At 38.1% G+C, this 12,684-nt stretch overlaps 4 protein-coding genes across 7 annotated transcripts; 2 read left to right on the top strand and 2 right to left on the bottom strand.

Moving 5' to 3' along the window:
- Positions 1–229: 229 nt before the first annotated feature.
- Positions 230–3,894, top strand: Hrd3 (HMG-coA reductase degradation 3). Of its 4 annotated transcripts, none has more exons than XM_066388977.1 (9): positions 230–595; positions 813–922; positions 1,118–1,531; positions 1,593–1,785; positions 1,843–1,990; positions 2,062–2,187; positions 2,435–2,663; positions 2,716–3,401; positions 3,454–3,894. In XM_066388977.1, exons 1-9 carry the CDS (start codon positions 444–446, stop codon positions 3,589–3,591), a joined length of 2,196 nt encoding a protein of 731 aa, XP_066245074.1. In that variant the 5' UTR covers positions 230–443; the 3' UTR covers positions 3,592–3,894. The 4 variants fall into 4 exon arrangements, with proteins under 4 accessions (XP_066245074.1, XP_066245073.1, XP_066245072.1 ...); XM_066388976.1 differs by having other exon boundaries at positions 1,094–1,531; positions 1,593–1,781; positions 1,839–1,990; XM_066388975.1 differs by having other exon boundaries at positions 1,094–1,531.
- Positions 3,895–4,190: 296 nt separating this feature from the next.
- Sec8 (Secretory 8) lies at positions 4,191–7,386 on the bottom strand. Its single transcript, XM_066389682.1, has one exon. It carries the CDS (start codon positions 7,145–7,147, stop codon positions 4,328–4,330), a length of 2,820 nt encoding a protein of 939 aa, XP_066245779.1. The 5' UTR covers positions 7,148–7,386; the 3' UTR covers positions 4,191–4,327.
- Positions 7,387–7,800: 414 nt separating this feature from the next.
- Positions 7,801–9,192, bottom strand: Rpt5 (26S proteasome regulatory subunit Rpt5). Its single transcript, XM_066389684.1, has one exon. It carries the CDS (start codon positions 9,111–9,113, stop codon positions 7,830–7,832), a length of 1,284 nt encoding a protein of 427 aa, XP_066245781.1. The 5' UTR covers positions 9,114–9,192; the 3' UTR covers positions 7,801–7,829.
- Positions 9,193–9,550: 358 nt separating this feature from the next.
- On the top strand, positions 9,551–11,720 carry Taz (tafazzin, phospholipid-lysophospholipid transacylase). Its single transcript, XM_066389685.1, has 5 exons — positions 9,551–10,099; positions 10,152–10,280; positions 10,333–10,545; positions 10,601–10,803; positions 10,851–11,720. Exons 1-5 carry the CDS (start codon positions 9,985–9,987, stop codon positions 10,986–10,988), a joined length of 798 nt encoding a protein of 265 aa, XP_066245782.1. The 5' UTR covers positions 9,551–9,984; the 3' UTR covers positions 10,989–11,720.
- The last annotated feature ends 964 nt before the right edge of the window (positions 11,721–12,684 follow it).

The following is a 12,684-nucleotide window of genomic DNA, read 5'->3' as shown; positions in this document are numbered from 1 at the left end:
TCTACTTTTTTTAAACACAAATACAAAAATTAGTATCAACCGCTGTTAGATAGTTTCAAATATATTAACTTTTAAAAAGTATATAATTTGTCAATAAATTAAGGATGTCGCACTACTGGTAAACTCAATTGCGATGTTGCCAAATTAAGTTTAATATAATAATAGTTTTTTCAATGACATGACAACTGTCCCAATCAATTTTTTTACGATAAGTTTTTATGCCAAAAGTACAAAAACTTAAAAATTATATTAAAAGCTATAAATTGTTCGCGTTTATCAAAGAGTCTATCTTTGAGAACATTCAAAAACTACTGATATGTTATCGCTGACCATAAAAACACAATAAACCATATAACTCGATATTTGTTTCCTGGACCGAAAGGACACGTATGTGCTGAAGAGCCAGTTGTAATATGTTTTAAGAGCGGTGTTCACTGAAAAAAATGCGCCACAAGCCGCTAGTAGTGCTTCTTATTGCTTTAATTTGTTGCGAATTCTCGGACGAGGCTGTGCGAGGTCCTCCCATTCCCGGAATCCAGGATAAGGAGGATGAAGAAGGTTCGGAGGATGTGCAAACTGAAGAGGAAGTTATCAGGTAAATGAAGTATTTTGGGGATTGTAGTTTGATCTGTGATTATTATTCTTGACATGCTTCTTTCATATTATCATAAACATTGTTTACACATGGATAGTTTACTGGTGCAGAATATTTGTCACAACTATATAGTCCATATAAAGACACATTAGTTTTAATTACTTTATGATAAAGAATTTTAAGGTATATATTAAAACATTTTATGATTACATAATAGGTTTGAGGAAAGTGATGCACTCAGAATTGAAATCCGAGATGGACAAGCTGAAGTAGTAAAAATTCATTCATCTTCTGAGCCCTCAGCTGACAAAACCACCTCTGACAAAGGTAATTTCCATCCCAATTGCACTTCTTTTAAATCTTAGAATCATTCACTTGCTATACCTTTTTATAACTAGCCCTTACAGCTTTAACATGAGGTTTTAACCGTCTCTGGGTATTAACAATTATGATCTCTTGCACAACCAATTTCTAACTCTTTCTTCTCTCCCTTATTAGACAGTGATTCGCTAACACTTTTAGACCTCCTGGAATCTCCAGAATTGAACTTTGTCATTGTGGACCAGACTAAAGTGCTTGAGCGAATATCAAAAGAATTCGACCTTTTAGCTGGAAGCGACATAGAAGAGGCTGACCTGGATGATTCAGTAGAGTTGCCCAAATCAGCTTTAGTTGAAAAAGAGTTAACTCCCGAAGAAATTGAAGCCAAACAGATTTTTGAGGATGCAGCAGTTTTGCTCAACAAAACTCGCCCAGATAAGCCTCTAGTTTATCACATGCTTATTGAAGCCTCAAATAAAGGAAACATGGAAGCCAAAGCATTGGTGGCATGGGCAAAGCTCTTTGGTACCACCCTCAAGCAAGATATTTATGTGGCAAAGGAGATGTTTCAGGAGCTGGCAGAACATGGAAATCCTGATGGGCATATGGGCATGGGTAGGGCACATGATTATTAATATTCAGGCAATAAATTGTATTAAATTAAAAACATTTGTAGGTTTCCTCTACGCTTCAGGCCTGGCAGTAAATGTGAGTCAAGCTAAAGCACTGGTGCATTATATCTTTGGGGCCCTAGGGGGCAACACTTGGGCTCAAATGGCCATGGGTTATAGGTATTTTGCAGGGGCAGGGGTAGCCCCTAGTTGTGAGAAATCCTTGGATTTCTACAGGCAGGTGGCAGACAAAGGCAAGTGTAGTTGCAATTCAAAATATGATATATGTATAATATTTCTGGCCATTGCAGTCAGTCAAGGTGTCTCCTTTAGTGGGGGCGCGGCCATACAGAGAATAAGACTGCTAGATGAGTTGGAAAATGGGTATACTTCAGGGATATTGGACAATGATTTGTTGGAGTATTATCAGCTGTTAGCAGAAAAAGGGGATGTGCAAGCACAAGTTAGTACCATCTTGTTAATTCATTGTTATGAAAACTAATATTACATTTCCTATATTGAATTTTTTTTTAGGTAGGCCTCGGCCAGCTGCATTATCAGGGGGGCCGAGGCGTTGACCTGGACTACCAAAAGGCAATGCACTACTTCACTCAAGCTGCCAATGCAGGAAATGCCATGGCTATGGCCTACTTAGGAAAGGTACGTTTAATTAAAAATTGGCGAAGGACCCGATTTGTAGATTTGTATAAACTGTTCTATTTAAATATACCGCGAATTTGAAATGTGTAACGGTGGGCAAACAATTGGCTTTGTAAATTTGTATAAAAGAGCTCCATTTATACATACTTTAATTACTATTTTTCCATTATAGATTAGCCTTAAATCATTTGCAATTTACCGGTATAAAAGTATTGAATTTCCTAAATAATTCATGTAAACATTTTAGATATATCTTGATGGCAGTGATGAGGTAGACGCCAACAACGATACCGCCTTCAAGTACTTCAAAAAGGCTTCCGAATTGAACAATCCGGTAGGTCTAAGCGGTCTCGGTCTTATGTATTTATATGGTCGAGGCGTAGATCGGGACTACGCCAAAGCTTTTAAGTATTTCATGGCAGCCGCCGACCAGGGCTGGGTGGATGGGCAGCTGCAACTAGGCAACATGTACTTTAGTAAGTGTTTATATTTGTTTTTTTTCTTCTGGAATCTAACTGCCGCCCCCAGAGGGCCTAGGGGTGAAGAAGGACTACAAGCTGGCCAACAAGTATTTCAACTTGGCGTCACAGTCTGGTCACGTTTTAGCCTTTTATAATCTGGGGCAAATGCATGCGAAAGGCACAGGGATGCTACGTTCTTGTACCACTGCAGTAGAGTTGTTTAAGAACGTGGCCGAAAGAGGGCGCTGGGGTGAATTGCTTATGCAAGCTCATGCGGATTATAGAGACGGACTCTATAATCAAGCTTTTGTGCAGTATGTCTTGTTAGCCGAGTTGGGTTATGAAGTGGCGCAGAGCAACGCCGCATTTATGTTGGACAGAGGCGAAGTACCCATGCTTGATATCAGCGAGGGTCTCATCAGGGCTTTGCTGTACTGGTCTAGGGCAGCTGCTCAGGGGTACTCCGCCGCGCAAGTCAAAGTGGGCGATTACTACTATTATGGTCTGGGTACTACTGTGGATTATGAAACTGCGGCGACGCAATACCGAGTCGCTGCCGAGCAGCAGCATAACGCACAGGCGCTTTTCAATTTGGGATACATGCATGAACAGGGGTTGGGCATGAGCAAAGACATACATTTGGCAAAAAGATGCTACGATTTAGCAGCGGAAACTAGTGTGGACGCTAAAGTACCTGTCACTTTAGCACTATTTAAACTCAATTTCTTGTTTAGCATGGAAAAACTCGGAGAGGTATGAGTGTATTTTAAGAGAGAAGTAGCAGATTGAATATATATGTTTTTAGAGTCCATTTACAAGGATCGTAGACTTCATAGATTCCTTAGGAACTGACTGGGACCTCTACTTGATTTCAATGCTAATGGCCCTATTAGCCACCATTATTTACTTTAGAAGACCACAAATACAGCCGGTTCTTGCCTGACCTCTAATCTTTCCCTTCATCTTGCTTTAAGCACTCTCGAAGGGTTTAAAACACGCTTGCAACTATAAAGTTGCTACGAACTGGCAACGACGTATCATCTGCACATATATATAATTTGTTCGTATATAAATAAACATATTCCTCTAAAGAAGAAGCTGTTAGGATATCGTAGATTTATTTATTTTATTTTTGTAAATACTTCTTGTTTTATTTATAAATAAACGCATTGTTTAGGTGTACCTAATTCTCGTTGCGTGTGATAGAGGCTGTTATTGTGAGGTAATATAAGAGTTTTAGTGGTAATTTGTTCTTTGTTAATGTTAATAATAGTGAAGAAAAACAGAGTTTGGGTTCTTTGAATTTTTTTTTGCTTATTTAATTGAATACATAAGTTTTTAGAAAACACTTGACAAAATGGTGACTTGTAAACTTGCATGTCGTTTACAAATGGCCGTCGAGTTTTAAAATAACAACCGGCAAAACTTACATAATTAGGGGGCGACTTCATATACAGGATGTCACGAAAAAGAATTCATCAATTAAAGGTTCTTTTGGCATATAAAAATCTGAGAGTAGCAAATTGGACCTGTAAATTAAAACACCTTCATAACACAACTCTTTAATAATAATTAGCTTCATTAATAATCCCTCCTTTTTTCTGTATCAATATATAAATTAAATCTTTACTCCTAATGAACTACTATACAAACTTTAGTACTTAACTTTAACTGATCTGCTACACAGTCACCCCAACTTCCCCCAGAATATCAGAGAGCCTCTCCAAATGCACAGTTACTGAACTCGAGTCTTTATTTTTCTGACTCCTATTTAGCAACTGCAACGCATTCATATACTCCAACTCACTAAACTCGGGCCCCTTATCTACAATCCCATTAAGAATCTCTTCAGGGGTTTGGAAGAACAGTTCAAAGTAATGTCGGGCATGATCCAAAGCCAACTCCCTAGTCATGGTGATGTTGGTTAGGGTTTGTTGCAAGGCGAAGATCTTCCTGCACATGCCTTGAATGCCTGCGTCGTCAATTACTTGCATGTACTGTGCAGAACTGATGAGTATTTTTGCTATCAAATGCCCTAGTCCTTCAAAGATGTATTTGCACTTTCGGGGGTGGAGGCTAGATGTCATAGCTTCATCTACATTGGCGAGAACTCTACTCAGTTCAGAGACCTTAAGGTCGGCCTCGTGACTATCTTTATTGTAGGGAGATTGCACTAGAAGGTAGTGGAAGCATTGAACTCTGACTTCCAGATGCAGGAGTAAAAGGCAGGTATTTGCCAATTCGTCAAACTCCTGGGCTATGCTTGTCAGCTGATGCAGAATCGCACTAGACACTGGCGGCATTAAATCATTGCTCTCTTCTTTTTTGTTGTTTGGGCTGAGTCTTGAAGGTTCCAAGCGAAATTCACTGGAATATTGGAACATTCTTATCGAGAACCACTCCATGCTCTCTTGAAGTGTTGCCAGGTCTTTAAGTAAACTCATGTCACTGAGAATTTCGCTGGCAGTCACTCCCCCTTCTCCAAGGTTACTGGCTAATATTTCAGCCTCCTTACGGTTGCGCATCCGCACGTCTTCCGGGCTTTCCTCCTCTGAAGGTTGCCCTTTCAAAACTTTCCTGCCCCTCTCACTTCGAGCAAAATATTCCTGCTGGGTCTTCAAATTCAACCAATTAGGAAGGGACTTAAGAAACCGGTTAATGTCCTCGTCTTTCAGCCAGGCGGCACTGCAGATCCTGCGGTCCTCTGAGTGGGGCTGCACAATTCCGCGATAAGCTGCATAGCAAGTATCCTTATACTCTTTAAGGGCTTTTACGGAGTACTTGGCGATTTTCTCACTATATAAAGGAAGAGAATGCAGTACAGCCTTCCACTCACGCATGCACCTCTCCACTGTAACTGCGTTCATAAGCAGGGGTTTATAATCTGAGGACAAATCAAGCAATACTGTGGCTTTCCATGCATCTGAAGCCTTAAAAGCATTTTCAATTTGCTCCATGATTTCACTAGACTTGCGCTTTAAGTATACAGTTGAAATGTGTTGAGTAATAAACTGGTGTAAAGCACTGGAGCCATGAGGCACCCCTAGAGGATTCTCAATATCTTCAATAAAGCACATGAAAGGTATAAACACTATGAGTATGTTATTGGGGTGTGAAGGGCATATCAGCACTTTATGATCCTTTTTTGAAGACTTCAATGTGTTACTCAGACTGAGAGCACTGGAGGAACCTTCAAATTTAAACAAAACTTTTTTCTTGCTTTGCTGCTTTCGTCTGGAAAAATATACTGAAATATCCCCTGTTAATGAGGCATTAGCATTATTGTCAATTTGCAAATCATTTGACATATTTTGCAAGTCCAGATAATCACTTAAGAAGATTTGCAACACTTCTTGCACTTGAGACCAATAGTACTGTAAAGTATAAGGCTTTAAGTCAATATTATGACTCTTAATCCCTTTATCGACCCATTTTAACAATTTCAAGTGCATGTCTGCCACCTCTTTGAACTGATCAAACAGCACATTGCACAGCTCTTTTAAGGCCAATTTAGAGTCTAAATTCTCAGTGAAATCTATAACATGATGTGTGCTCTTTTGGATAATGTAACTTAATGACACTTGCATCTCCCTTACTAGCTCATCTAAAGCAAAAGGCAACTTCTCTAGCAAACACAAGCTTTTTACAAGAATTGCTACATAGTCTCTGTGATTATCATCAATATTTAGGCTATCTAAATCCTCCTCCATATTAAAGGTTGCACTGAACAAGTCCTGTCCACGCACTTTATTTAAATCCTCCATGAGATTTCTTGAAACATTACTGCGATTTCTCCCACTCACTCTTAGCCTTATGCTGCGTTGCAGTGGGGAATGCACAGCGAAACCATCCCGGCCTGAACCCTGTCTCCTTAAGGTCAAAATGTGCTGGCATGGCTTTGTGTATAAAATATTTTTGAGCTCAGCCAGAATTTGCAGGTGCAGCTGCTCCTTACGTTGTTCCAATTCTTGACTCAATTCCTTTAAGCTCTCAACGCCCTCAAGGGGGTCTTTTCCTAGCTTTACAGCTTCTACTAGCAGTTTTGTAGCATGCAAAAACCTTTTATGGGCCATATGATTGGCTAGTTGACTGGGAACATTATTCATCTTCTCAATTTCATCCAGCAGCTGCAGCATGTATTTGTATTCCAGCCCTTCCATCCATAATGCCTTTAGCTCATCCCTCTTACAGCGCAACTTCCTTTTACAGTCCTGAAGCATTTCTTTAGTTCTATGCACTCTATCCCTATTCTCAGTCACTGATTGCGAAATAGTTCCGAACATCTGCATCACTCGCGTTAAGTCATTTTCATGCCGCGATACCAACTGATCAAGACGCTGATCGCATACTTTGTAATCAGCCTCCAGCTTTGCCTTTTCTCTATCTCGTTGTTCATTTGTTTCGCTAGCAGATAATGTTCGAATTACCGACATCAACAAACCGCTGGTTTCCTTCACTGGTTTAACCCCCCTGGGGGGTTTTACAGGTGGCGAATCCATGGTTTTAGTACCAAGAATGTGGATCAGTCACTGGAAAACAACACCCACTTGGGTGTAGCAGGTTTGTAGATTTGTCGCTTTGGTAAGTGAAGCTTGATTGTTTTTGAGAGCATTATAGAGTTGCGAAAGTTTGCGTTCTGAGTTGGCAATAGTGATTAAATGTTTGAGATTTTAGTTTTCAAGGGTATTAAAGGGATTTTGCACAAAAAAATTGTCGAGTTTAACCCCACATTCAATTCCGTAGGGAACTGACACTGTCATTAGTGACATTTATGACATAAGCGAAATACAGTAATTGTATAAGCCATGAAATGAGAATTAACAATGCCGTATTAGACGTTTAAGGGATACGCATTTTCAATACATTATTACATATTAATATATGGTCAATCATCTCTAACAACTAAAAACTATAATAGTATAGACTTGAAAATTAAAAAAAGCTGTTTTAAAACACTTTAAGCTAAAATGATAGAAATGTTTTAGTTCCACCACTTAATCAATTAGTACATACTGAAATCTGCAATGAAGTTTTTAAAATGAATAATAATAACCCGAATTAGCTCATTTAACCAAAACTCTTAACTTTTTAGTATTTTTTAAGCACTAAATAACACTTTTCGTTAAAAAAAAAATTGTTGAATCATAATTATATTTAATTAACTTAAAAAAATTCACACACTTAAGCATAATAGTTAAGATTGGCCTTCTTCTTGGCTTGAACCTCCATAATAGCATCCATATAGTCCTCATGAGTGACTGCAGTAGCATTTCGCCTCAAAGCAATCATACCTGCCTCGACACAAACGGCCTTACACTGAGCTCCATTGAAATCATCAGTGCTCCTGGCCAATTCTTCAAAATTTACATCAGGATTAACGGTCATTTTCCTGGAGTGAATTTGCATTATCCTGGCTCGAGCCTCTTCATTGGGGTGCGGAAACTCAATTTTCCTATCCAAACGCCCAGAACGCAGTAAAGCTGGATCTAGGATGTCCACTCGATTGGTAGCTGCTATGACCTTAATGTCAGCAGTTGAGCTGAAGCCATCTAGCTGATTCAGAAGCTCCAACATTGTGCGCTGCACCTCACGATCACCAGCTTTTTCTGAGTCAAATCTTTTAGTACCAATAGCATCTAACTCATCAATAAAAATAATAGCTGGAGCTTTTTCTTTTGCCAAAGCAAATGCATCTCTAACAAGCTTTGCTCCATCACCAATAAACATTTGTACCAATTGTGGTCCAGCAAGTTTCAAGAAGGTGGACTTAGTTTGAGCAGCACAGGCTCTTGCTAATAAGGTTTTGCCAGTGCCTGGAGGACCATATAAAAGCACTCCTTTGGGAGGCTGAATTCCTAAATTCACAAATTTATCTTTGTGGGTCATGGGAAGTACTACCGCTTCAATCAGTTCTTGGATTTGTTTGTCTAATCCTCCGATGTCTGAGTATTGTTCTGTAGGTCTCTCATCTACTTCCATGGCTTTAACTCTGGCATCATATTCTGCAGGTAGTGTTTCTAATATTAAGTATGAATCTTTGTTTACTCCAACTAAATCTCCTGGCTTCAATTTCTCTTCATCTACAAGCCCAATCACAGGAAGGAAATATGTTTGCCGAGTGGAGGTTTTCACTACAGCACATTTGCCCTTTCTCTGTGAATCCAAATCTACTACAGCCCCATCCTCCTCTTCTTCTTGAGGATCCACATCCAACAGCTCAATAACATTAGACACCAAATAAGGAAGAGTCTTATTTACCTTTATTTTCTCCGTGTTTTCTTTGATCTTCTCGTTCTGGGCTTGCAGCTCGTGGGTAATCCGCATTACCTCACTTTTCATGATTTTAATTTCGTTGTCTAGCAATCTGGTTCTGCTGATTATTTCGTCGTTGGACATGCGGAGCACCTCCTCACCCAGTGCTTCTTCCCCATCGTCCCAGAGGGATTTATCGTCGAGGGTAGTCATGATCTTTTGAGTTTAAGGAGATTTTTCAGTGAAAATTTGTTGAATTTTACTATCAAAACAATGAGCTGTCAAGACTTAAGAAATTATCCGAGTCATGCTGACAATTGAGGTATCATCTGTCATAGAGATATAAATTGCATTGACAATTCGTGTAGGTCCAGGCACTTTTTTTAAGTAGAATTTTGAGGTTAGTTCGGTTGATGATTAATTTTACAAAGATCCCAGAAAAATTTCAAAGTTGAAAAAAACCTTCAAATATAGATAAAATTTTTAATAATCTAAGACCTGTTCATAGCCGACAAAATTTGGAAAAAATAAGAACTGGAAGGATCCAAAAACAACAAATTTGAAGGCTCATTACTATTTACTGTCACCTTGACAAATTCTCTTGACGTTATCTGTCACTGTCATAGAAAAAGGAAAGAAAATTAGAAAAATAAAAAATTCCATATCCAGCATGTGAAATTTACTATAATTTCTAATAAAATGAAATTTCACTGCAAAATAACTTAAAGAAACCACTCATAACCAGATATGTCGCTACGCGCATACTTAGCAAATGCATTTCATGCTTAACCAGCGTTTTCTGAACGCTGAAGTGACGTAATTAATAGTAATACAGTTTGAAATTGTGGACCCGTTCAATTAATTAAGTAGTAGTCTGTTTGGAGCCGTTTTCTCTTGCCCATACTGCATAAACAATCGAAATTATTATGTCCTCATTCGAATTATGTAATTGAAAACTGGGACATGTCTGCTTTAGCCTTTAGGGAGGTCTGTCTTTGTGTGCCAGGCATAATATGGTGATTGCCTTTTAGTGCATGTTAAGTTAGGGAATTTAAAAAAAAAAGTGGTGTGTGAGTACAGACAAATGGCTAATAAATTTGACTGGATCATTCCAACTCTTCGGAAACCCTCCAATTGGTGGAGGCTGGCTAGTACCTTAACTATGGTCGCAGTGGGCTTGTTTAGTAAGGTTTTGATAAGTAAGTATGAAACTGATTTACTGCAAAAAAGATTGATTTAAACATCATTTAGAGTTGCTCAATAAATCAAAAATCCACAATAGGCACATAATAGCAAACCTATTAAGTCACAGAGATCCTTCAAGACCCTTAGTCACAGTTTCAAATCACCATTCTTGCTTCGATGATCCAGGAATTTGGGGTAATACTCTTAGTATTTAAACCATCTAAAATAACTTGTAAAATCACTGAAGGCACCCTCAAACTGCGTCACCTGCTGTGTCCCTCAAAAATGCGATGGTCCCTTGCAGCCCATGACATCTGCTTTACTTGTGCCCCCCATTCCTATTTTTTCAGTTTAGGCAAGTGCATTCCTGTGATCCGAGGTGCTGGGGTTTACCAAGATGCTGTAGATTTTATGATTGAGAAGTTAGCTAAAGGAGAATGGGTGCATGTATTTCCTGAAGGTACTCCAATAATTATGTGTATGTTTTGTTAAACAAACAAAGTGGGTTAAAACAGGAAAAGTAAATATGACGAAGGAGTGCTTAAGACTAAAATGGGGAGTAGGGAGGATGATTCTAGAGTCTCCAGTTCCTCCTATAGTGGTGCCAATTTGGCACATTGGAATGGATGATGTGTTGCCCAATGAACCTCCTTATGTTCTTAGACTTAGAAAAAATTTGACTTTCAATTATGGGGATCCCATTGACATGACTGAAATGGTGAGTTTTAGTCCCTTTAGAACATCAGGAATTGATTTATTTCAAAGGTTCAGGCACTTAAGGCTGCCAATGCCACAGAAGAAGAGGCCAGGAAACAAATCACTGACTTCCTGCAAGAAAGGCTGCAACACCTGAGGAGAGAAACAGAGGCTTTACACATTAAGTATTTCAAGACAAAGTCCTGACAAAGGAACAAATGATAGGTTAGAAATAGTTCTGGTTAGGGTTTTTAATTGAGGCAGCATATCATCCATATATTTGGAAACTTAATCAACTGACCTTGGAGGCGTTTTTTGAGTGGAAATGGGCATTAATGGTGAACGGTCTTCCACTGCATCTGTACCTATCAAACAGTAAAAAAATTGCCTAGAGCTTCCCAAATCTTATCGAAGTTATATAGAAAATTCTTTACAAACTTATTGGAACATTACCTTTGAGAAATTCGATGACGTTCTGACAAAACGTAAAAGTTTTATGATATATACAACCAAAAATACAATCTCTATATTATGCTTATTCAAACTCACCAAGAAACTATCTTGGAAAGGATCAGGAATTCTTTTGGGTTTACTCCTCTTGAATCATCTACAATGTGAGTTGCCTAGAATTCTTAAACCGTGCTGGAATGGGTTTCTAACCAGTTTGGAACAAACCTACTAAAAACTATAGATTTAAAAAATTTACTTAATTTTATCCACATCTTCCTCCAAGAAGGCCTCTCTAACGAACCACGAATCCAGCTTAAACTAGTCAAATTTAATTATAAGTAATATCAAATTTTCCATGCTTAATGCTTGCTTAGAACCAATTATGTCAGGTTAAATTCTTCCAGAGTCCCTCTTGTCTTGGGAATTTAGGTTGATTCAAGGGCTGTTTTCAAAGTGAAAAAGTTGTTAATATATGCATTTTAAGCCAAATTTGTTGATTAATATGTTAGGTATCAATATTTGTATATATTTTGCTTTTCTATAGGTAATCAGCTATTCCATTTTATTAACTTGTTGTACATGAAATGTAGGTGTCGTCATACAGATATCATCAGTTCAAATGAAAACATAGGGATTGAGTAAATAGGAGAAGAACGGCACAAGATTTATTTTGCTTTCAACAAAGACTACGAAGGCAGCGAAATCGATACTAATCTAAATATTCAGGGTGAGTTTTTTAAGTGTGTCACGTAAATATCTCTGAAGTTATGAGTTTTAGAAAAAAAAGGTTCAAATAAAAAAGGGATTATATGAAAGGGGAAAACTTTTGACATCATCACTGTTTCGATTCAAGGTCATCTTCAGGCTCTAATCAAGGTCAACTTTGTTTTTTCAAATGGAAAACCTACATTTTTTTGACAGATTCTGATTTGTTGTTCAAAACAAACATGTTTTTACTTGAAACATTTTTTTATTCATTTGATAGTTTTGCCACAAATTGACATTTTTAAAGAATTTTGTTCTAACGAAAATGCTTGTATCGATACATTCAAGAGAAGAAATTTAAAAAAAACATAATTTTTAAACAATTCAATCAAATAAGTGTTCAAAATGATATCCTACTTTAATACATTTAGCGATTCTCATTTTAAATGACTGTTGGATATTCCAATATGTTTCTGGTCGAATGTTACGGCAAGCTACTCTTATTCTTTCTTTCATGTTTTCAGCAGTTGTTGGCACTTCAGCGTAGACAATTTCTTTTAAGTACCCCCAAAGAAAGAAATCTGGAGATGTTAAGTCTGGTGAACGTGCTGGCCAGTTAACATAACCACCACGACCAATCCACTTTTGGGGAAACATTTCATCCAATTTTTCCTGAACAACTGTTGCATAATGAGCTGGGCACCCATCATGTTGATACCACATGGTCATTCGTCGATTTAGATTTACT

This window comes from Euwallacea similis, chromosome 4 (genome assembly GCF_039881205.1).
Source record: "Euwallacea similis isolate ESF13 chromosome 4, ESF131.1, whole genome shotgun sequence".
Classification (NCBI taxonomy): domain Eukaryota; kingdom Metazoa; phylum Arthropoda; class Insecta; order Coleoptera; family Curculionidae; genus Euwallacea; species Euwallacea similis.
Note: the sequence above shows the minus strand (reverse complement) of the source record. Positions and strands in the feature narration are given on the sequence as shown.

Coding starts and splice junctions, on each gene's coding strand:
- Hrd3 (XM_066388976.1), top strand. CDS start 444: ATGCGCCACAAGCCGCTAGTAGTGCTTCTTATTGCTTTAATTTGTTGC. Junction 923..1,093: donor CAAAACCACCTCTGACAAAG/GTAATTTCCATC, acceptor CTCCCTTATTAG/ACAGTGATTCGCTAACACTT. Junction 1,991..2,061: donor AAGGGGATGTGCAAGCACAA/GTTAGTACCATC, acceptor ATTTTTTTTTAG/GTAGGCCTCGGCCAGCTGCA.
- Sec8 (XM_066389682.1), bottom strand. CDS start 7,147: ATGGATTCGCCACCTGTAAAACCCCCCAGGGGGGTTAAACCAGTGAAG.
- Rpt5 (XM_066389684.1), bottom strand. CDS start 9,113: ATGACTACCCTCGACGATAAATCCCTCTGGGACGATGGGGAAGAAGCA.
- Taz (XM_066389685.1), top strand. CDS start 9,985: ATGGCTAATAAATTTGACTGGATCATTCCAACTCTTCGGAAACCCTCC. Junction 10,100..10,151: donor GTTTAGTAAGGTTTTGATAA/GTAAGTATGAAA, acceptor AACATCATTTAG/AGTTGCTCAATAAATCAAAA. Junction 10,281..10,332: donor CGATGATCCAGGAATTTGGG/GTAATACTCTTA, acceptor AAATCACTGAAG/GCACCCTCAAACTGCGTCAC.